A 24,579-nucleotide genomic window follows, 5' to 3' on the forward strand; every position below is an offset into this window, starting at 1 on the left:
TCAAATGGTAACATCTAAATCCATATGCCTTCGTTTTTCATTGTAACGCTTTATCAAGTCTATATAATAGTATAGTACGGATCATAGAGGGCAGGGGCGGGCAACTTCTCCAGTCAGCGGGTCGGATATGAGATAATTAAGTACTTGGCGGGCTGGATTGATGAAGCGATACGTTGTAATCGCGGATTTATTCAATTATATATGGAATATGCATCCTATTTAATGTAAACTTCAAGTCTAAAACATGGAGACATAAAAAATCTTCAATTAATTTATCAACGAAATGTAGGCCTACTCCAATAACCGTTGTAGTCAATCCCCAATGAACTGTCAATGCCCAATGAACTCCCGTACCATTGAATGGGCATCGCCGAATCATACATAATGCTCACCACCAAATGTGAAATATACTGCTGTAGGAAAAAGGAGATAAATCGCGAAGAAAGTGATATTCAGCCATGTGGTCAATCTGGTATATTGATCTGGATCACACGTTCTGAAAGCGGAATCTAGGTGAGCTTAGTAAGTCAGATTAAATGACGAAGATATCTCACTGTGGTTCTTCTACGCAGACAGGTAGCAGCACCGCGTAAGTTTTCAAGCAGTATAAAATGATAGCCACTGACGCAATCACCTAAAACGATATAAATATTGATGGATAAGCACCGATAGCGATCCGTACCTCTGACCATAGGCACCGAGTTACGGTGTGGCTGCCACCCCATACAATAAGATTGAACGCTCACCGTCTGCTATTTCAAATCATCAGTGCTGTCGCTTAGTGGGTCCGTGATAGCGCGTAAATGCCAACTATTACCATGAACCGCGGCAGCAACACCAATGGGTGCGGGTTCGAGTTCGAGTCCGACCGAGGTCGACTTCAGAATTCCGATACCTAAGTGTTCGAGGTTTACCGAGGCTCCTCCTCGCCATCTCATCCGCGTAAGCGGTGTCTTACAAAAAGCCTAGAGGTGGGCCGTGCTATAAGTCGGCAGTTACGGAAAATAATGAATAATATCGGCCTGGTGTAAATGACCATAGTAGTCGATATACACCATGAATACACCAAACAAACATTTACCATGAACCGATACGAGCGCGAATAATTGAATACGCAACTTCGTCGTGATTAGTAATCAGTAGGGCAAGTTTTTGCAACTTTTTCAACTTTTTTTTTGCAGCTTCCTGCAGCTTCCTAAATACTTGTAAGATATGTAGAATTCTGTTTGAACCCCGTCGAAGGAATCTTATAGTGCAACGTTTTTGCTACTTTTGTCCATTTTTTCATGCAACTTTTAGCAAATTTTTGCAACTTTTTCGATTTTTCAGGAAAGTATTTTCGATTTTGGTGAAATACACGGTCAAATTCGACTGAAACACCGTAAATCAGCACCGAAATAACACTTTTACGGGTATTTCGGGAGCTGAGCCGGAAAATTGCTTTTTTTGTCAGTCAACCGAGCAAAATGTGGTCAAAATGCAACTTCTGCAACTTTTGTTAAAATCAAAAAAATAAATGCAACTTTCTCAGGTTTTTAGTGCAACAAAAACTTGCCCTAGTAATCAGACGATCGAAGCAACCTCGTTTACGACGTCGATTTCGACACGCTTGCGCTGAGAAACACCATCTTCTCTATCGACCAGACGAGCGAAATCACGTTCTCCTTCTCTTAATTAAATTGTATTTGCGCCCATATTCGCTTATAAAATAATTCATGAGTTAGTTCCGTGATAGTCTCTTTAATGGGAGGCTTATTGGAGCGCGAAATAGGAAAGTGTGTTTTTGTATGCCTGCGAATTGAAAGTCATTCCTGCGCAAAGTGCGCATATTTAATACTCAAACAAGGCTTTGACAATTTTGAAACAATGCAGCTCGAACGTCGTTATAATGAGCAAACAGTTGTCTCGATGTCAGACTCGGAGCCCCATTGTGCTACACGCAAGTTGAGGAATTCCTGATTGCTGCGTGCTTTCTCGTTTGCTATCATCTGTAGGCTGCTAATTCTTGTCTGCTTTATACACTCGTATTCCCTCGGTGTCACTTGTCAGTGTTTGATTTGTTATTAAAGCTGCGCATTGTACAGTGCACGGCGTTGAAATACGTTGACAAATATTGATGCAACACGAGATTCTCGGTGGCGCAAATTCTGAATTTATCCGATTAGTTTGAACGGGAATCTTCTATGTTCGAATAAACTTCATTGCTGGACGGACTTTATCGAGCGCAATCATATCGCGGATCGAATTTCAAACCTTTGAGATTTGTATTTCTATTGATAAGGTCGTGGCATTCGCCCATATTGCTCTCGCTTCAATAACACGTGTATAATTAAAAGCGCACTATTTTACGATCAAATCCAAGTTGCACTATTAACTAGCGCGTTGTTGGTATTAAAACCCTGGGTGCGTAGACTGGACAGGGAGTTTCTCATTTATAACTAGAAAATAGAAATCCCGTCCTTTTGAAATGCCGATTCACTAACTCGTGTATGGGAAGCGAGTGGCGCAGTTGGTTAAACACTGCAGTCACCACATCGATGGCTGATGATTCGAGCCTCGGCTCTGCCATGTGTCTGTATGTCGGAGGTTTATCCGGGCTCCTCATCGCCGATCCCTCTGTACTACAGCGCATTGAAAAGCTCAGACGAAGAGAGAACCGAACTCTTGAAAGGAGGCAGCGAATGAGCCGGACAAAGACTCAAGTATAGTGGACAAAAAGACATTATGAAATTTACTGTGCGGGCGCAAATAACCAAGTTGTTGAAAGCGCCAATTATATGTGTCAATAAAACAAACAAACAAAACTAATTCGTATTATCGATGCTGTGTACTGCAAATTAGCGAGAATCATTTGTATGAGATGCGTCATCGATATCTCATGTCCACTTCGTCGGTGCTTTGATTTAGCGCGTCCGCAAGCAGGTCTGCTACCGACCGCAAAATCACGTTCGCCAAACAGTAACAATCTCTGAGTGTAATTTTGTTTGTGTTGATGTATCGTATTGATTAAAACTTATCTCCGCATCTAAACAAATTGTGCTAGTTGCCATTGCCTAATATGAGTATTTAGGTATGACCAGCCCACCCGGTAATTGTAAGTATTGCTGGTTTGTGGGATGTCTGCAATTTCGTTATCAGCGCAGCCGTGCCGGCCAATTGTACAGTCCGATAAAATTGATCACTACTGTGTTTTTCGCACAGCGTACTGATTCTCATTTCAGCGAACTAACGATCCTTATTAGATGTACGAATTCGACCTCATCGTTAGAAACGTCGATTTCATCGCGCGCTCCGAGAAACACAATCTCCTATCGCGATTTGACGACCAAATATACGCCCACCTTCTACAAATTAAAGTTCATTATTTGCATCGATGAGGGCCACAACGCCGCGTTTAAAATATTTTGTGACCATTTTTTGTGATAAATATTCTCGGAACGCAAAGTTGAACAGTGTTTAATTGTGTGTGCCTGCCAGTTGGAATTTATTCCTGTGCCCATAATATTAATCCAATGATGCTTTGTGAACGTAAATCGGGAAATGCAACAATGTAGTCAAAATCGATGTTTAAATCAGCAACCAATTGTCGCCATGTGAGCTACTCAATACTAAGTAAAAACCAATTGTGTTCGCGGTAAAGGATAATTACTGATTGGCTGCGCGCGTTTGTAATAATCATTCTTGTCCGTATTTCGTGTTCCAGAATTGTTGCGCCGTTTTCGCAATCCTATCAGCGAGAGGTCGCGTCGCGTTACATTGTGCGAACTTGTAACTGAGCCCACTTCTAGGACTATTTCGAGATACCACACACGCGGATCACGCGTCTAGGAGGAGCCTTCTTGGTACATTGTGTAGTCGACAAATACAAGTCGAAGTAATTCAAGTGTCTATCTTGAAACTCTCACGCAATTCTATTTTTGCATTCGATCAGTATACACCTTGAGGCCGCTGTTGTTTTGCAGAAGTAGGGTACAAGCGTAACGCTGTCAGGTCACGTAGCCTACTCATCCCGGTTAGCTGTTAGATTTTAATACTGTTGCGTTGAGTAAACCGTCAGTCAGAAATATACAAAGGATTCCGACCGCTACTCATACAGGTTATCAAACATGCTACGTCCCTCAAGCTTTAGTTTTACTCAACTGCGAGTTACTAAACCGGTCTGCAGTTATTGGGTGGAACATTGTCTTCCTAGTTCAAAGTGTAATCAATAACCATCTTCGTTTTAGTGGCATTTAAAATTCAGATGAGATAGTTGAAACTTTCTGTCTTTAGGCATGAAGAATGAGATATACTAACCAATCTCCAGAACCTGCATTATGCAAATATGAACTTCGTAAATATCCAACTGACCTCATAATATCCACCGATCACCCAAGCAACAGGACGTATCAAACCAGGACATTGCGTTGTGATGTTGCTGGTGTCACCCGTCGTTGCCCGAAATCGATACGTATCGTAGCATACAGATATTGTGGCGAATAATAAAAAAACAAATAGCAGAAGAAAAATGAGACGTTTTCTATCGAATCCATTCATTTCTTCTTTAACCGCTGAAATTAATTAAGAATATTTATAGTGGCACTGTCCTCTAAATATGATATGCTTTCAAATTAACTTTGAAGGTGCAGCAACATTTTGGGAGCAGTCATTTGCCACACAAGTGATGGACCTTCAAAAATTGAATAAACCCGAAATGCAATTGCGATAAAGCATGCAACCAGTTTTTGCAAGAATGCTACTGGAGTGTGACATTCTGAGGGTTTTAGATGTGTTCATGACGGCATCCATGAAATTCTGCAGTAGTGTGTTGGACTGTTGGAGGCCGAAGGCCGTTGATTAACCGACTACACCAGGGGTTTCCAAGCTTTTTATGGTCGCGATCTCTAGACACCTAATTACGATTTGAAATGTTCCGCGACCCCTCCTCTCAATTCGGCGTGCTGACTACAAAAAATGGTGAGCACCCCGCCTGAACCTACTCCTGGTATGTATGGAAAGCTGACGACAATGTGCGCAGTTATAGCAATTATGCAATTTTTGACGTGTCAATCTCGTTCTCCGTCCAAGACATTACCAATATGTCATTTTTTGGAACGATTTCTACCTATATCGATTCAAAGTAGTCGAGTACGTGAAATTCTGCGTCGCGCGAAATGCAGACAACAATCTATAGGTGGCTCGACCGCGCTCAGTGTTTTTGTTTGTTTGTTTTGTTAACTCCGTGGTTCTCAAACTTATGGGAAAACTTCACGAAATGGTCCCTTACCAAATTAACACAAAACACTCCAAAACGTTGGTCTTGGTCGTCATAGGGCGATCAACTTATTTTCTGGGGAAAGAATCCTTCAGACCCCTCTTACCGCTTCAGGTAGTTTCAACACTACCCTTTATACATCCAATTCACAAACGGTATTACTACCCGACTCACGAACGATCCAAATTAGCTAACGGCATATGTGAGATTTATTAATTTGTTTCCTTCGGCTTGGTAAGCATCAACCAATGTTATGAAAGTCAGTGTACAGCTATTTTCTTGTCGCGTGAATCGCGAAGTTTTTAGGGAGTAAATTTTGTCAATATTACAGTAAAAAAACTGTTGAAGAATGTTGTTATCTCCTGAACCCAAGTATAATGATTGTGGCTACTCGAATAATATAGGAGTCGCTCAACCGTAACAGACTAAAATATAGGAAAAATCATTTTTTAATTCGCATTTTTACACTAAGAGAAATATTTTCTTCCGCGGGTCGCATTTGTACCGTGCGCGGCTTTGATTAGGACTATTCGGGGACGATTATTTCGGTGCCTGAGCATACCAATATCGAAGGTTCCGGCCAACATGCCGCCAGTGATCTTTTCGCCAGCGCACTTCTCGTGAAGTCGCGCGTTGGCCAAACCTCTCTATGTCTTGGTGTGTCCTGACGCGGAAACGTTCAACGCCGGAATGCCGATAACGCGGACGCTCTTTACGCGCCCCTAGATTTAAGTATTTCAGCGACCTTGAGCAATACTGACATAATTGAGAATGCAGGAGTATTTTTTAGATTTAAATTCAGTAAATTTATGCGCATTTCGTTTCTGGGTGGGCACTGGGCATACGCACAATAAAATTGAAAAATTCATAATGACAATAAAGCGCGCGAGGCGAAAGTAAAATTTAAAATTGAATAATTTAGCACCAAAATATTCCACTTTATGTTGATTAATGATATTATGACGGCCACAATCGAGTTTCATTTAACAATATGATGCCTGAATTTTGGTATATTCCAAAATTTAGTTTTTTGTGGATAGTTTGAATTTTTCGGAACGTGCTTCGCGATCCAAAAAATTGTCTTGCGGACCCCAAACGAACCTCGGAACCTAGTTTGGAAACCACTATGTTAACACATCGCGCTACCGGTCACTTGTAGTTTTCCTGGAAGGAAAATTACCATCCCATTGATTTCTAGGCTCACGACATTGTAATTTTAATAGAGGTGGCCAGACACCAACCTTACGTTATAGGTGGTGACGCTTTAGCACGACGCATCGACTGATCTGATGATACCTTGTTTGCCGAGTTCGCATTTTTCAGAGGTCGTTTTATTTTCTATTTGCAAAATGAACTAAAATATTCAGAAATGAGCTGCCGCTACCACTCGGTTCAATGGCATTCTTGTAATGGTCATTGGTATTCCATTTCTGTCCCCGTGACTACGTAGAATAGGCAAACTGACCCGTTGGGGTCGCGACCCCTACGTTTGAAACCTATGGAATAAACCAACTTGAATATTATTCTTCTATTCGATAATATCGAGAAAAGAAGCGTTTCGGAATCGGGAGAAACACCTTTGCTCATTTCCCAATACCACCAGACGTAGCCTGCTGCGAAATGCGTAGTACGAATAAAATGAGGATGTTTTTATTCAGTTTTGAATGTGATGTGTTGCTTCTTTTATCAATTTAGAAGCCTTTTATCTTGCAATTGAAGTATAAAATCACAAATGTCTGGCGGACTGGCAGAATAGTCGTCGCGGACCGGCGGTTGCGAACCACTGCCTTAAATAACGCAACTTTAATTTTGGGTAAGCTTTCGTGTACCTATTTTATTAGTTCCTACAAAGAGGACAGATAGGCGAACTATAGATACCTTGCATATTTATTTCCCGGTCGTCGTCATCATAATCTGTATTGCGTGCCGGACAGGAGACTTCTGAATCGAAAAAATTAACATACGGTGTTTGGGTATCTCATCGTTCTTCAGATTAATGTCGTTTGGTCGACTTACTTCCAATCACATCTGCTTGGATGTGGACAGTGCGATGATTAATTACCGACGGCGTCTGTCGAATACAATGAGTTCTTATAACGAGGAACATAACGTCGTAACTTGACCAGTTGACCACTGATGTCAATGCCCCAAATGAAGACTTTGACAGCATACCAAAATGACGACCAAATGTAGACATCCAAATCCCTATATACCAGTGGTTCCCAACCGGTGGGGAAATCAATGGATTCTGGTGGGGAATGGACGCATTTGTTAAACATTGTACGCAGGATATTATATACATTACATACAGGATTTACGGAGACACATGCACAGTTACCGTTACCAGTTAACTGCTCTGGAATGTCTGTATCGAAAATTATATTGCGTGTTGTTCACAAAAACTCATTTTAACTATGGATAACCAGCAATGACGTCACCAAAGCATCCAGCACGGCCAGTATGACGTGAAATAACGCTTTCGCTAAATTTTGAGGTTTACATGTATCGGTTCACAATACATTTTATGCTGCAGTTATAGGCGATTGTCGTGCGAACTGCTGGTGTGGTTTAGTGCCTTTTGTACTCAAACCAGCAAATAGCAGCTCCGTAATGACATAAGTTAAAAAGAAATACGACGATGGTTTTGGTTAGTGGGGAATTTAGACTCAGAATACATCTGACGTGGGGAATGAAGAAAAAAAGGTTTTGAACCACTGATATCTACATTATTGCATTCCATATTTCCACATTTTCCAATAGTTTTAGCCAAAAACTGTTTATATACTTTTCGGTGCTCTGGATTTTTTAGATCTAACATAAAATTCTTTCAATCTAAGTATGAACTTTTCTAATTCAAATTTATGACATTGCTATCGGGAGTTTTTAAATCCAGATTAGGAGATGACATGATCGGTTTGCGAGCTCGTTCGGTCTCATTTCGGTCTTCAGGTTCTTCACTGTTCATTAGTTTTATATGTTCAAAGGTTTCCTTGTAAAGAATGGAAACACTCAATAAACTCTATCGATAAAGTAGCCTATACGACTATCCGCCACTTAACTTTATAACAGACGTGTCAGTGTAGTTTAGCTAGTCGTATCTCTCTATAACAGTGGTTCCCAAACGGTGGGGAATTCCCCACTGGTGGGGAATTCAATGGTTTCTGGTGGGGAATAGACGCATTTGTTCGGAATTATGTACAGGACAGTCTACATATTCACGGAGACACATGCGCAATTACCGTTACCAGTTACCTGCTCTGGAATGTATGTGTCGAAAATTATATGGCGTTATGTTCACAAAACCTCATTTGTAACTCTGGATGGCCAGTAATCATGGCGTCACAAACGCATCCAGCACGACTAGTTTGAAGTGAAATAATGCTTTCGCGAGATTTTGAGCGTTACTGGTATCGGTTCACAATACGTTTTATGTTGCAGTTATAGGCGATTGTCTTGCGTACTGGTGTGGTTGTGTGTCCTGTGTCGTCAAACCAGCAAATGGACCAGCAAATGGCTGCTCTGTGATGACAAAAGTGCTTGGTAGTTGGGAACAGGACCGTAACTGCCGCACCCCCCCTCGTGAATTAACATAAAATAAAGTATCTTTTTTTTAATGCCACTGTTTCCTTTTTCTAAAAAATTTCGCGCTGGGTGCACGATTTAATATTGCCAAATATCTAATTACCCTTCCGCGATCTAATACCCTTCCCGCACGAAAATACTTTTTTATTATTGTCCAGTAAAGCAATACCAATTTGAAATCGTGTGTGCCTTCTAGCTTTGGCGTTTTCTATATCTTTTGACATATAGCATAATGTAACGAAGTCAATATACCAACGGGTCCACCCGAAGATGTTTAATTCTTATTTGGGGGTCCTAACTTTTGCAACACGCCTCACTCAGCTCTACCGGTAAATCTGATTACGTGAGCAGATAGGGGATAAAGAATTGATAGCAAGATATATGCAATTCCCGATCATACCGGCCGATTCAAACACGAATTATATAATTATTTCGCGCTTCGCGTGTTTAGTCGAAATAAGGCGACGCACTAAACAGTAGACCCAATGTAGCTGATAAGTTGCAGGGAAAAAGCGTACAGGCGCAGCGGGGCTAAGGGGGTTCCGGGGGCCCAAATACCAACGTTTTTTTGGTGGGGCTAACAAATTGCTGTTACGGTCCTGGTGGGGAATGAAGGCTCGGAATAAATCTGAAGTGGGGAATGAGGACAAAAAGGTTGGGAACCACTGCTCTATAACTATACACCCTGAACGAAGATAGTGTGTAGCCTATCTTCGCTCGTGTACCATACATAATATAAGAGTGTGAATATGCATCCATGACACATGAAACAAGACCCTAACTTAAACTTATACCGCGGTTTAAATCGCGTACGGCATTTTAATCCAAAATATGCATGCACGTAGGAACGCAAAAAGGTATGCAAGTAACCACATGGGATTCATGACCGCGATATAATTCTGAGTTGCTTCTGTTTTCGAGAAGGCTATCACCCTTCTCTGCCCTTTCAATGTGAATACAAGCTCTTTTCGCTAAGAGTATAGGATACTTTTAGTTTATATATAACTAACCTACGTAGGTTAGTTATCTATAGTTCGTTGTCTTAGTCTGCTCAAAGACCGATGTACGGTTCGCGCCTCCTCTCCCCGTGACTTAGTCGAGTGTAACTCTAGAATAAATTGGAAAGGCTAATATGAAGAAAAAAATTGTGGAAGGCAGTACTCAGATTCTAACGCATATTTCTTGAAAAGTAGAAACTAGAATGTTATGCAACAGCCGTCTTATGTTCAACAAAATTATTTTATAGTCACTCAGATACAAATTTGTTGGTTTACAATCAGGGATGTAGAGTTGGAGTCGGATTTTCGAAATTTTTTTCCTTAGAGTCACATAAAAATTTAAGCACTCTTTGGAGTTGTAGTTGGAGTCAGAGTCGTAACAAAATACTGGCTGGAGTCGGGTTCTGGTTCTGGTGTGATTTAAATCAGGTTTTGTTCGTTGATTTTTTTTTATTTTATCATTTTGATTTTATTGATTATTTTGATTTTTTGAAATTTTCGTACGAGATGCGTGAACGTGGTTTATTATCGTAATATCATGTGCATTTTATATAAACCGGAGATAGCATCTCGTCCCCGGCACCGGTATAGCTCAGCTATTCGGCAGACAGCCGGTAAAAGAGCAAAGAGCGATAGTCAATCAATATGTTAGCGTTTTGCTGTGGATACTAGTTAGTGACATGCTGCTGCTATTTCCGAGGTTCGTGTTATTGTTATTATGAGTAAAAAAAATCAAAAAATCAAGATTTGAACTATTTAAGTGATTAAAATCGATTTTAATCAAGGGCAAAATGATTTTAACCAGAACCCTAGGCCGGAGTCAAGGTCGGTGTTTGTGAAAATGATCCAGACTCAGACTCCGACTCCAACTTCTTTAATGTGAAAACTAATGCTTTCAAAGGATTCTCAAAATTACTAATAATAAAAAAAATAGTGTTTGTAAGTACCAACAATCACTGTTGTCAGTAACTATATTGATAAAATTGGACATTATTTTCAAATTGCAATTCAATTGCATAGAGGAAGATCAGTGCAAGATGCATCTTCGTGACCAGCGCAAAATTGCTGATGCCATCGAAAACTGGTGCATTTTTTGGAATTATGCCATGATACTGTGAGAGAGTAAACAAATCGTATGGTTTTGTTAGTGACCACATCACTTGTAAAGTGATGCAAATCCAACCAAACGCTGCTTCCCACTTGAGAAAATCAAAAGTATTTCTAGCAAGTATCTCATCCTCTTGGGCCGAACAAATCTTTAAGAAAGAGTGCAAGCAGCCTATAGTCCTGGTCAGGACCGTAACTGCCGCCCCCAAACCCCCAATTAGGAGCTGTGTAGTGGGAAAATTTGTACATCTCTGTATTAGTTGCTAGCTCATACACAAGAGCTGCACTTCTATTGTTTCATCCACATTTTAATTATACAGGACGGGATATCTATTGTGTTTGAATGATTCATGCATATTACAATATCCGTGGCAAGGAAGGGTATTTCGAAAAAAATACTTCCATTTTGATTGTACAGTGAGTATTTCGAGCTGTGCCACAGTGAAACGATTTTACATGACTTCGTGAATAGTATGTTTGCACGTGCTTATGGGCTATATGAAAGTCATTAGTAGACCATCACTGTGGCATATAATTTTTGCAGTCTTGTGAGGAAAATAGTCGGAGTCGGTGCGTTCAAAGACTCGGGAGTCGTGGTCGGAGTTTGAGTCGGTATATTGAAAATGTATGGAGTCGTAGTCGACTCCACATCCCTGTTTACAATACTGCAACTTCTTGCCAATACCATGACAACGGTAATTGACCTAAGGAAACGATAGGACAAATTGGTTGACCCGACGCGGACAAGATGGATTTTGATGAAATGTTACGTTACGGTCAATGAGTATATAATCATAGCATTGATTGTTATTCATTGAAATCATATCGTTCCACCTTGGTCACGCTGTAGAAACAGTAGCCAATGAGAAACTCACCCGCCCTGATGTATTTGAAACAACGTATTTGAGACCTAAAAGGAGTTCGAATTGGAATTTAATTCACAAAGATAGTATGAAACTGGAATTTGCCCGATCTTCCAGATATATGGTGCAGATAATAATTTACAAATAATCTGACCGTATTCCGTTCCGATTAGCAAGATTGTCACCAATGTCATCGTCACAATCTTGGAGCCCGTTCTGAAAATATACGTTTGTTATCAGATATCTGAGAATATCTATACCTATATAGGGTTGCATGTAAAACAAACGGTATTTTAAAACACTTTGTTTTAAACATGTTTTAAACCAGGAGTCAACAACTTGCGGCCAGCGATCTGATTTCAGTTTTCGGAAGAACGCCATAACACATTTAAAAATGCTGAAGTTGATTTCAGTTTCACAATATTGTGGTTGTTGTTGTTTCAAAATAAGCTATTTTCATTTGCCTAACAAAACTATTCCCCGCTAGCTGAAACGGCTTCGGTGATGGCAACAGCATTCCATCAAGGGATATGTATAGGCATATTGCCTTGACGCGCAACGTTCCAGAAACTGCCGAGACCGACCCGCTTTGGGCTTCCCCACAAGATCAAGCTTCACGAGGATATAGTCTTTCAGCTAGTACGCTACAGTGTCTCTCTTGCCCCGATAGATTCCCTGAGTCGCTGAAAAGCGTTGTTAGGTATCATACGCAGCTCATAGTTCATGATAAAATTAAATTAATGCCCATGGCCTGTAAGAAATTTGAAAAGTGGCCCGCCACCCGAATTGAGTTGGTGATCCCTGTTTTAAACAGTGTTTTGAACAAACCCATTAAAACAAATTGTGTTTTTTTCAAACGGTGTATAATCATGCCATAATTGTTTAATTACTTTCGAAAAACATATAGTATGAGCCTGCGGACGATTTGCACCCAATATAGTAGACGTATACGATATGGAGTGGCTGGAACCCTCGAAATCGACGTCGGTTCAACAGTTATAGCTGTTATGTTCGTGCATTTTACATTGGTATCGTTTATCTCTTATTTGTCTAGGATTAGTAATTACCGCCAATCATTATTTCCTTGTGTGTCGTGCTTCGTATTTATGCCCTGTGTTCTGTTGTCTACTGGGTCTTTCGTTTAACTGAACTCTGGATCGTGTCGCCTGTCTTAATGTTATTCTGCTGTATAATATACTGGTTTCATATTGCAACCTCGTCGTATTGAGTTATTGTTCAAACAAGATCAAGAACTTAACAATTGGTGTCAGAAGTGGGATTCGAACCCACGCCTCCATTCGGAGTAGATATAGATCATAGGTACGGACTGGCTGTTCTGATGATGATAACCGTCGACCTTTATAATGCTGCCTAACGATGTAGATATTTTTTGATCAGTTTATGACAATGGTTGGAAGCACTTTTCGTCGAAGGAGCCATATTCACCCCATATTTTCAATTATCATTGCCAATCCACAGTGGCGTCACAATTAACAAATTCGTGACGCGAGATCTTAAAATACTCAAAAAACACGTTTTAAACAAGGGACATGTCTAAAACATGTTTATTTTAAATTAATTTTTGTTTTAAATGCAACCCTATACCTATATCCAGGGTTGCCATCGACATGGACCAAAAAATAAGGACAGTCGAAAAATTAGATTAGCATTAAAAGCGTTTTTTACCTATACGTTGTATTTATATGACCCGTGACATATCACATTCCAGAAACAACCTGGTCTAGCAACTCCTTGTTAGCATAAAGTGCTCCATTGACCTCACGACAGCTCAGGTCTAGCTTTACATTTACTCAGGGCCAAAACTGCACTTCGTCAGCCCCCCTAAAAAAATCACGTTGGTCTCGCCCCCCCCCCTCATGGGGTGATAAACCAAACCTCTTAACCTCGTTGTGGTTAGAGGGGTCAACCAAGATGAAAAAGGGCTGTACATCAAGTTTAGACAAAATACTTTTTTGATCGTGGAGCAAGAACTCCAGTAACAATGCTTGTAGTCCAGGTTCCGGCCGAAGCAAACTTCTTTGCAATGTTGGAATGGGGGATTATTGCTTTGAACAATTTCGATGTGCGATCGCTGGTGCGTAATGATTGCTGGTCTTTGCAGTATGGAATGCCCAGATACCCTCAGCAGCATCAGCCTTGTAGTCTGCTGTCCTTGGTACTGATCGACTTGTGAAAAAATTATTCATCGACTGGCTCGAATTAATCAATATGATACACTTCTTGTGTTTTTGGGTATCAATATGGGTTGAATTACCAGTTTTTCCTACGGTCTCCAGATCCAGGTTAATGTCGCAATTGCAGATATTGCCATGTGCGAAGCACTCGCCCTTCAAGCTTCGTTTGATACCTTAAAATTCTCTCTCGTAAAAAAGGTTTTTACGAATGCTCATTTTAACTACCAGATTTAGCCTTATTAGCAGCTAACATTATATGTACAATATAATTTAGATAAATTTATCAATGATTTATAGCTTTACTTTTTAACCCAAGCGTCGACCCCTTTTTTCAGTACGCAATAAATGCTGCCTTCCCTACAGCTTTTTCTGCTTCAGACTAAACACCAGAAATCTGCGACTGCTGTTTACTGCTAAAATGACGCCCGCTGCGATAGGTTGGTACAGCCAAAACTGCTACACCACTCACTGCCCTAGCTAAGCTATTGTACCACGTCGAAGTCAAATCAAGTGGTGCGTACGCCACCGGAGTTCCTTTCATTCATGATGTCATAAAATCTCGATTCAAAAGCATAATTTTAGAATATTATGCAACACAGATACCAGAGGGAAATGATCGAAGTTTTATAGTTGTTGAAAATAAGACAAAATAAGGACGCAAGTCGAAAATAAGGACATTTCTTAGAAATAAGGACAGTTGAGTTTTCTAAGACGTGGCCCTTCAAAATAAGGACAAATCTTAGAAATAAGGACGGTATGGCAACCCTGCCTATATCTCTAGTAGACAAGTCAATATTGGTTGTCCCCCTCAGTATGCTTCATTATACAGGCATAAAAATAGTAGGTCTAAATATATTATATTGTAGTAGTATGCATTACTTTTCTAGTCCCGTGATATCCTCGGAATATATCAACCGCTCGATCAACTCTTGGCATATCTTGTAATAAAACGCGGAACCTGAATGTGTAAAATTTATGTATAAATTGCAGGAATATTCACAATATTGAAATGACATTTAGCACAGAACATTGTACATCAGCATCGCTCGTTTCATCGTTGCTGTAACTGTTTATTAAATAAAAAAATCACATAATTCTATTCGAAAATATTTTATAAAGGTCGGAAACAACTAGTAATATTAAAATTAGAAATAACCAGAGGCGGTCAGTAACGAAGTACTTCTACTTTTTTGAAGTACTCAAGTAGTTTTCCTCTACTTACGTACTTACTCAAGTATATCTAATTTCCCGCTACTTCTACTTCGTAATATTTTGTGGTCTACATACTTACATGTCGCTATTTTCAGCTTGTCAAGTAGAAGTAGTTTTATCATCCAAGCAGGAAGATAGTCTGAGGAATTTCAGAGCTGTTTTCACGGAGTATCAACATTTAATTCTCATAAAAGTTGAGTAAAGCCTAGAATTTTCGTCGCGCTTCGCAAACAGTGGGTATGGAATGACAAATATGATATCACGAAAGTATAGGTGAATATAATTTAGGTAGCGGGTTGCTTGGCTCCGTTCACATCGCATTGTCGCCCATATGAAAAGTCGACTCCTGCTTTTTTTAGCTTTAGACCTGTTTTAGCATACCACCTTTGAAAATTTCTGGACTAATGACATGAAAAACATTTTCCGCTTTCAGAAGTAGTATTTATATTTCACATTCAATTCCCAGAATCCTACTTTGAGTTCTAATTAGTATCAGTTCTTTTGTCTGGAAAACATAAATAATGAATCGAGTGTAGTATGCCTTCAATTTCCGGAAATAAAGCTACACAAATGGCATGTTTACGATCCACCATTTTTTTATTACCGTTTGCTAATCGCGCAGAGTGTTTACATCGTATCCGATACAACTTCTCTGCATTGCTCTTCGACTAAACTACGGGCTTTATAATCTGGAGAAAGGCTCCACACCGTGGTATTTCTAAAGCGTGCTGTTCGAGTAAACAGAGAATTAGTATCGCAGTCTCATATCAATACTATCATTTTCATCCCATGATATAGACGAATGCTTATGCTATCGCAAATTGGATAGCTCTTGGTATGCATCAACAGGAATCAAGCTCTGCACCTTTCATATAGCTCAATTTGCAGCTTTTGACAATCCATGCGAACGAATTACGATCGTTTTTACAACTACTCACTTACTTACTTGAGTAGATTTAAAGACAGTCAATTCTACTTCTACATCAAGTAATTTTAGATTGCTTATGGAAGATGTAATTCTACTCGTACTTAGTAGATGTTTTCGTCGCTACTTCAACTTCTACTTGAGAAGCTTTCTCGAGCACTTTGACCACCTCTGGCAATAACTATATGTCAATACTTACAGCACATTACATCCAGTATGAAAACGATCAATACCATAGTTCCTGACTTTTTGCCCATGCTTCTTTCGATTACCAGCTGCAAAGTGTGGAACTATGGAAAATTTACAGTTTATTGTATGCGAATTCAGGCAAACTAAAATCGCGATGCCATGTTCATTATCATTGTTTTTGCAAGTTCATGCTGAGTATTCTGGTCCGTGTAAGCGGTGTCTTAAAATGCCTAGAGGGGGCCGTGATACAACTCTGTGGATACGGAATTATAATTACAATGATTGGTCTGGTGTTAAATGACCAATGCAGTCGAAACAGGATGAATACAGAAACAACAACAGGACCTCAAGACCCCTACCAGTTAATCCACAAGATGATCCAACTTACGAAGTAATTGTTGCGCTGAATGTCCGGTTTTCCCGAACCATGTTGGTCAATATGGTCTTTTATCATCGCCTGGACGATGGCCAAAGAATAGCCGTTGAAGTACACTTCTATTCCCAATATCACCCTGAATTCATCGAACAGCTTGATAAATGAAATAGGCGCTAGGCTGGAAATACACTTGCTGTGGTGTTTTCATGACGAGAGTAACTATTCCGAGTTTATCGAGAAGATGTTCCTCTTGAAGACTGTCACGAACATTGGCAAAAATAGACTCTGTCTCGTGTCTCTTCATAACCATAGATTAGGGGTGTACAAATCAGCGATCGCGAGTTTACAAGCCGATCGCGGTGGTTTTCAATTCAATATTATTCCGTATGCGTCGATATATTCATCAGTCTTATTCATCCGTGACCAAATTATGGGATAATATAGGTCAAAATACAACCAGATCTGTAATTTCGAACACGATATCACTGATCCGAGCTAAGCATTGCAACCAAATAAATGATATAACGCACAATACTGACACACCAGGTCCATTCACAATCCATTCGAAATATCTACATGTGTGGTGTAGCCCAGTGCCCCGCAACCTTTTTCTGTTCGCAACCAACTTTTCATCCAAATGGTATTGGCAATTGCATATACTACTAACAATTTTTGGAGATACCAATAGTTGGAGACAGCCATTTATGTGCCTATATAGTAGGGTTACCATACGTCCTCTTTTACGAGGATTTGTTCTCTTTTTTGACTTTTATGAAAGTGTCCCCGGAGGACGCCCATATCTCCTCTTTTTCAGAATTTTGGCAGAATGTGACTGAGATGCAGTGAATCAGCACTGAAATCACGCTCCGGTGGCTATTTCTGGAGCTGCGGCGGAAAGTTGACCTTCTTTTTAGTCAACCAACCGATAATGCATAGGAAAAACCGTAATTCAGGGTTCGAACAAGTTGACCTTTTTTAGTGAACCGACCACGAGGTGGGAAAAACTTTTTTCAGTATTTCTCTTCGGTATTGCAAGTCTGAAAATTTGGAGTAAGTGTCATCTTTCTAGATTTCCAAAATATGGTAACCCTATTATATAGTCAATGTAAAATTCAGCCGAAGGTTTTGATTCTTTTCGGCAGAGGTTTTCTCACTGTCGATCTTTTTGGCAGCACATTTCGCGGTTCCATACTATTACCGAGAATGCTATAACCTAGGCTTACCATATTTTGGAAATCTAAAAAGAGGACACTTTTTCAGAAAGTTCAGACATGCAAAACCGGAGAAGAATTCTCAAAAACCGGTAAATTTTTCCCACTTCGTGATCGGTTGACTAAAAAAAGAAAAGGTCATCTCCGGAGCTTAATTTCTGTGCTAATTTACGGCATATCACTCGCAATTTCCTCTAAATCTGACCTAAATTTTCAAAAAAGAGGACAAAATCTCAAAAAAGAGGACAAAAGGGCGTCCTCCGAGGACACTTTCAAAAAAGTCAAAAAAGAGGACAAATCCTCTTAAAAGAGGACGTATGGTAAGCCTACTATAACCGAGATGAACATTACCGAGAATTTTATTACCGAGAATGGATATTATCGAGAATGGATATTACCGAGAATGGACATTACCGAGAACGGACATTACCGAGAATGGACATTACCGAAAATGGCCAATGCCAAGAACCTAGCTTACTGGGACGGACGTTGTCGATAAATTTATACCTGAGAATCGATACCGAATGTGACAACGCCGTGATTCACACACACTACCTGTTTATATGCATAACATGCCCTCATTGCATATATTGCGTTCTCGGCAATGTCCATTCTCTGTGGTGTTCATTCTCGGCAATGTCCATTCTCGGTATTGTTCATTCTCGGTATTGTCAATTCTCGGTATTGTCGTTCTCGGTAATAGCATTCTCGGTAATAGCATTGCCGATTCGGACTCGATGCACCAATTGAGGGGGTTGGGGTGCGGCAGCTAAGGTCCTGCATGTAACAGATGTTAACAAAAGTCTGAAAGTGGACTGTCCTCCAAGTCGGCAGATGCGGATGCGCATGCGGAATCATAATATATAACAGTGGTCGGGAACCTTTTTCTTCTGAAGAGCCATGTTGGCCCTATAGTTTCCATTTTAACTTCCAAAGAGCCATACATGTGGATTCCTTGTTACGTCACAATTGAAAATTCGTGACATCATGGTTGTACTAAATGGAACTCAGTACAGGATTCGTCCTGGGTGCCGTATGTTCTCTATAAAAACTCGTAGCCTACTAATCATCCTGTGATAACGCAATTTATCGCAACTAGCTCAGAATTTATAATAACTGATATTCATTTAATATAACTATAGCCCTGATTCCGAGAGTCTAAGAATTGATCGACTCATCAATTCCTAAAGCATTCGGAGGTAACATAAACGTTGCACTACACACTTACATTTTAACAGCAATAGGCTACTAGTATAAGCTAGGCCGACATACCAATGAAAAAAGTGGGTAGCGCGGCGTTGTTTGTAATTTGAATTTGTAATTAATATGTCACTTCCACGGCAGCTCATTTCTCGACGTAGATCAGGAAGACAATGTGTATTTGAAAACTAGATTGTCCTAAAGACGTCCCCTTGTCTGCTATTCTCTTATCAACCAGCGTATGCTGGTACAATCCAAGATGACACAGCGCGCGATGTCCGCTACATCGAATTCGCGACGGAAATCGGTCGATGGCGCTACAGCAACTTAAATTTGAGGACTTTGTAAATGGGTCCGAGCCCTTAACCCTGGATACGCCACTCTTAAATACATGTTTATGCTGCCACGAGGATAATTATTCTGGCCGTTATGAAAATCTACTAACACGTTGCTGCAATATCTATAGAAACTAAGTATAAAATTAAAAATAAGTCAAAGAGCCATATCGTATACACAAAAGAGCCATATATGGCTCGCGAGCCATAGGTTCCCGACCACTAATATATAACATCGGCCTGGTGTAAATGACCATTGTAGTGGGAAAATACCATGAATACCACAAACAGCAACAGACGAGAAAGCGCGTATCCAATCAGCAACTCGTCTATTACGTCGAACACAAAGGAGTTATGATGAGTGTGCGATGAGGCAATTGTTTGATGATTATAACGACAGGTCGGGCAGGAATACTGCATTTTCCGATCAACGTTCGCAAACACTTTGGAGGAAACAAGAAAATTTAATCTCATGGTGTTCTTTGACAACCGTAGCGACGTAATTGGCAATAATCTCAAGCTATTCATGTTTCATTCATTATACGTAGAATACCCTTTAACCAAAAAAACTCGAACGTATTCGAACTATTCATAATCATGAGTACTGAAAACTACAACACAGAAAAATGTTTCAAGCGACTGTTAACAACCAAAAGTTTGAGCGACTAATAGCGCTGCAGGCTGCAAGGCAGTTAATGAAATGCAATTACACGATCAGGCTACTCAGAGCTGAGTGAGGATAATGACATGTATTTGATAAGGCGTCAACGATAAGGATGATACCGATGGCGATAAGGTGTGTAAAATTAAAATAAATGCAAAAAGAAAGAACCTCCTGATAACTACGAATTACAACATTTTGGTTCGCATTTACATTTTCCCTTGCTCGGAAAATGTTAGATTGCATTTGATGAACATTAGGGTGCGAAAAGTTTCTGTCCCCAGTGAATTTGGCCAAGATTGCATGATCACGTTTGATAAATCTTTGGTTGGAAACTTGAATTTCTTTTTGCAATTGTTGCAGCAAGCCTCGGTACAGGTCAGAGATTTAAAAACAAAACTCTGACCGTGGTGTAGGAAATGGTTCAGCACAGGTTTCAAAAGAGTATACTTGCTGTTCATCCATTTTTGTAATATTAGGATTTAGTTTAGCCCACTGGTTCTTTAATTTATTTAGACACTCTCCTCTTTATGACAGTGAAATATTTCGTGCCTCCCTTATCGTCATATCACACAATGAAACCAGAATGTTAGCAATCCTTACAGATAGTTTTATGGTATGGAAGGTTGTGACTGTTGATGAGAGAATTCTCCAATATGAAATTCGGACTATACATAGAGCAATAGCTATGAAATGAAAGTGAATCGCGCCTAGCGCGGAAAAAATTCAGTTTACCGGAGCTTCGCTCCCCTCTTGAGATGCTTTCATGCCGCTCAAGGGGGCACGCCCCCCAGTTTGAGAACCACTGGTTTAGCCTATATTGTGATTCACAAAGTTTTCTGTTGCTACTGAAGTATGGGAAACAGTTTAGCATTGCTGAATAATCTAGTTATAACGCGGCACGCATAGAACACCAATGTAAATAGGCTAATTATTACACGTGGTGGCTGTGTACTAAGGCCTTAAGTCATTGCGGCCCCTCGTCGTCATCCTGGTCCGTACCGGATTTTCACTGGTGTGACGAATAAATGATTGATTGATTGATTGATTGATTGATTGATTATTTTATGTTGTGATTGTCAGGTTTCCATAACGCTGTAAATGAAATTGTAATTAAGCATAATTTTTATCAAACTACAATTCAATTACAATTACACAAAATAGAAATGCTTCAATTACAGTTACAATTACAATTACCATTACATAAAAAAGTAATCATTACATTCAGCTCAATTTCAAATTACATTTGATCCAACTCTGCACTACGCTACATGTAACTGCGACGGGCGAGCTTGACCCTATTACCGAAGTCAATCTATTCTTTGGAACGTGCTGGAAATGCCAATAAGTGTACAACTGTAGATTATACGGATTAACGGAAAGTATGGCACAAAATCTGCTCTGTATCAGGCACAATTACACATGTTTGAAAGACCTTGTGCATAAGTCTCAACTGTAAGTAGAGGGGTAGGGCAACATACCCCCAGATATCTTTGACACTGCTGGATACGATACTACCATACCATATTACCATACTAGACCAGTCCCATAAACTAGTGGTTCTCAACCGTCGGTCCGTGTGAGGTTTCCTGTCAGTTCGTCAAATATGTTACTAGGGTTGCATTTAAAACAAAAATCAATTTAAACAAGCATGTTTAAAAAAGGCCCCTGTTTAAAATATGTTTTTTATTTTTTATGTTTTGTTTTTTTAAGCCATGGAGTCACGAATATTTAATTGTAACGTCATAGTGGATTGTCATTGACAATTGAAATTATATGGCAAATATAGCTGCTCTATTGAAATATCTGTACTATTGCTGTTGAACCGACTATTTTGAGGCCTACCGCTATCCCATATCGATATATGTCGGCTAAAACGGGTGGTAATTGTCCATAGGCTCATACAACATGGTGGATTTGCCGCGATTCTATGATGATAGTTCGAAAGAAAAATAACAGGATGATTGCAATGTAGGATAATGATCTGAGTGTTTCCACTTTATTCCGTTATTTCGCCATTATTCCTGTACAGTGTACATTGTTATTGACCGTGATGCGAAAGGCCGTCCGGCGTTAAGCGCCAACTCTTTTTGTTTAATAAACAACAACAACAGCAACAACAACAATGTAGTATTTCGGAAAAGTTTGCGATCTCTATAATGTGTTTCCGTACATTATTGGCAATTATAATTATAATAGATACCTACATGAATAATGCAATCCCGGTTTGGGCCATAGCGTAGCCTAAAAATAGGATACTCCCGCCAACAGAATGGCTAACATGCCTTGGAACATAATCCACAACCATCTGCGCAAAGTCCTGACTCTGAAATGCATATGGTTGTGCGTTAGGACATACATCAACAATTTAATTAATCTAATAAAATCGAGACCATAAATCGTAAATTTGCCGTAATGTATCCCACACAAATGATGATATATTGCCTGTAGCGTAGGAGTGGGAAAGTAGGGTTCACAATCAATTATCATCACACTCACTTCGTCACAAATTAGGTATATCATATCAGGGATTCTTAAAATTTTTAGACCGCTGCTCAAAACTGAGTTTTATTGGCATCTCGCGACCAACGCCTCGCATATCGAAATGAATGTATGCATATCTATTCTCAGTAGGCTGTCTTCACGGTCATGTATGAAAGAGAGAAGGTGCAATTGGATATGTCACGCATAGTTCTGTAAAACACGATATATTGGACGAAAGTCATTGGTTGAGTTATATTGATGCCAAAACTTCATATTTAGACACATTCATAGACAATTAGACGTATCTTATGATGACATCAAACAAATTCGAGTAAGTCCAAGGTCGATACATATCCGATATCCAACTTTGAAGATCGCGCACTGCGCGAGGAATTTTACATTATATTGCAATATATTCAGCAAACATTGCAAACATATTAAATGCTCGTTCTGGTGGGTCGGGACTCATACTTTAACAAATCCTGTCATATGATACATTGTAAATCAAATTAGTGGGATATGGGTGTCTTTTCCAGATTGTCAAATTCGTATGGGGTGTATGTTAATTTAGCGGTGCTTTCTAGTGCTTTACACACATCTTAGTTAATCTAGGTGATCTAAATACACTCATATCAGGTCATACATATGGTGTGAGGAAGGTTATGTTTACGCTTTCCGCCTGATTGGGCGATGTGCTACACATGAACCAAACCCATGCGCCTCATCCTACGGCAAATAACGATGGGTGTACTTGGTTCATTTACGGTGTAAATTTTACACCAAAGGATAGGGTGTAGAAGTTGGATTTTGTAACAAAAAAAGTTCTACCACTTATACTCGTCGTGAAAATCCGCTATCTTCGTTTACATTGTTTCGGCATCAATCTTTGCGGTATTGGAACAATTTGCGAAAGGTTGTGGTAAATGTTATGGGCAGATGAAGGTATAAGCTGACGATTATTACTATTATTATTACAATTTCTTATTATGCCTATTTCCATTACCAATGGCGTATTTACTCATCACATGAACTGCAATCATAATAGTATGAAAATACTCACCGACATGCCAGGAATTAATTTTTTTGTTTCATCCATTTAACCTGCTGCTCGAAAGTGGTCGACCGTAAAGTTTTTCTCGTTATATGAACTGTGCACAATTTATTCAATATAATATGTTAATGTTTATTATATGATATATGTCTGCTGATTCCTTTCGCAAAAACAACCATGAATTATATTAGACAGTCGAATCATTTTAGAAATGGCATTACGAAGTTTGTGTTCTCGTGACATATCCTGGTTTCATGCGCAACTGTTGCGAACCAATAGGTACCAGAATTTGGCCGTTGATTCGTTTTCACTATTTTTTACCTTTGCAAAACATGCTAAAGTTGCCATGCTACAAGAAGTATGAAGTTACTAGTGTGAGTTGATTTGAATATTATTATCATCATTATACATAACAATATTTGAGTTGTCAGAAGGTATTGTAAATTCGTATACAGGAGTCCCGTAACGGGTTCATCCCCGCCGCAATATCAAATGTTGAATCAAAGGTACATTGATTTCGTCTTAACTCTGCCGTTCGTCGATCGGTCACACAATTGTCTGGTCGAGCTTCGAGCAGGTAGCAACGCATCGGAGAATCGGAATCGGAGAATCAAATATATTGTACAGACAATTTGACTATCGGTACCATATCAGACTAAGATTTCGAAGGTAAGTTCTAGGACAGTGGTTCCCAACCTATATCGAATCATCGCCCTCTTATCAATCTCGACACAAATTTTCGCAAATTTACGGATCCGAAGAAGAGGACACATAACCGGTGAAATTATTCACCTAACTCAGATCGCTGGCGAATTTACTAGACAAATGCCATCTTTCCGCGGTGGTAGGTGCTGATAGGTAGTGGTTTTCCCGTCTGCTTTCGCTTGCGTTGACCTGCTTTTCGGGTCATCTGAAGAATGAGCAGTCTTCACGTGC

At 39.8% G+C, this 24,579-nt stretch overlaps 2 protein-coding genes across 4 annotated transcripts in view; both read right to left on the reverse strand.

Moving 5' to 3' along the window:
* LOC145449604 (uncharacterized) overlaps positions 1-24,579 on the reverse strand; it is a 353,567-nt gene that overhangs the window by 17,921 nt on the left and 311,067 nt on the right. The gene's annotated exons all lie outside the window — the stretch shown is intronic.
* LOC145449595 (uncharacterized) overlaps positions 1-24,579 on the reverse strand; it is a 125,568-nt gene that overhangs the window by 13,322 nt on the left and 87,667 nt on the right. For 2 of the 3 annotated variants that reach the window (XM_080327985.1, XM_080327984.1), the window contains exons 1-12: positions 23,653-23,800; positions 22,316-22,434; positions 16,714-16,837; positions 16,336-16,411; positions 14,879-14,957; positions 11,959-12,020; positions 11,817-11,851; positions 7,271-7,325; positions 7,133-7,195; positions 4,351-4,550; positions 555-634; positions 393-496 (exon numbers count right to left, since the gene is read on the reverse strand). In XM_080327985.1, coding sequence (XP_080184111.1) covers positions 393-496; positions 555-634; positions 4,351-4,550; positions 7,133-7,195; positions 7,271-7,325; positions 11,817-11,851; positions 11,959-12,020; positions 14,879-14,957; positions 16,336-16,411; positions 16,714-16,837; positions 22,316-22,434; positions 23,653-23,688 — 1,033 coding nt within the window. In that variant the 5' untranslated portion in view covers positions 23,689-23,800. Of the gene's footprint in view, positions 1-392; positions 497-554; positions 635-4,350; positions 4,551-7,132; positions 7,196-7,270; positions 7,326-11,816; positions 11,852-11,958; positions 12,021-14,878; positions 14,958-16,335; positions 16,412-16,713; positions 17,437-22,315; positions 22,435-23,652; positions 23,801-24,579 lie in introns of those variants that run through there. The other variant, XM_080327986.1, reaches the window with a different exon arrangement.

Source organism: Botryllus schlosseri, chromosome 11 (assembly GCF_051294905.1).
Source record: "Botryllus schlosseri isolate E-star chromosome 11, Bs_hap1, whole genome shotgun sequence".
Lineage (NCBI taxonomy): Eukaryota > Metazoa > Chordata > Ascidiacea > Stolidobranchia > Styelidae > Botryllus > Botryllus schlosseri.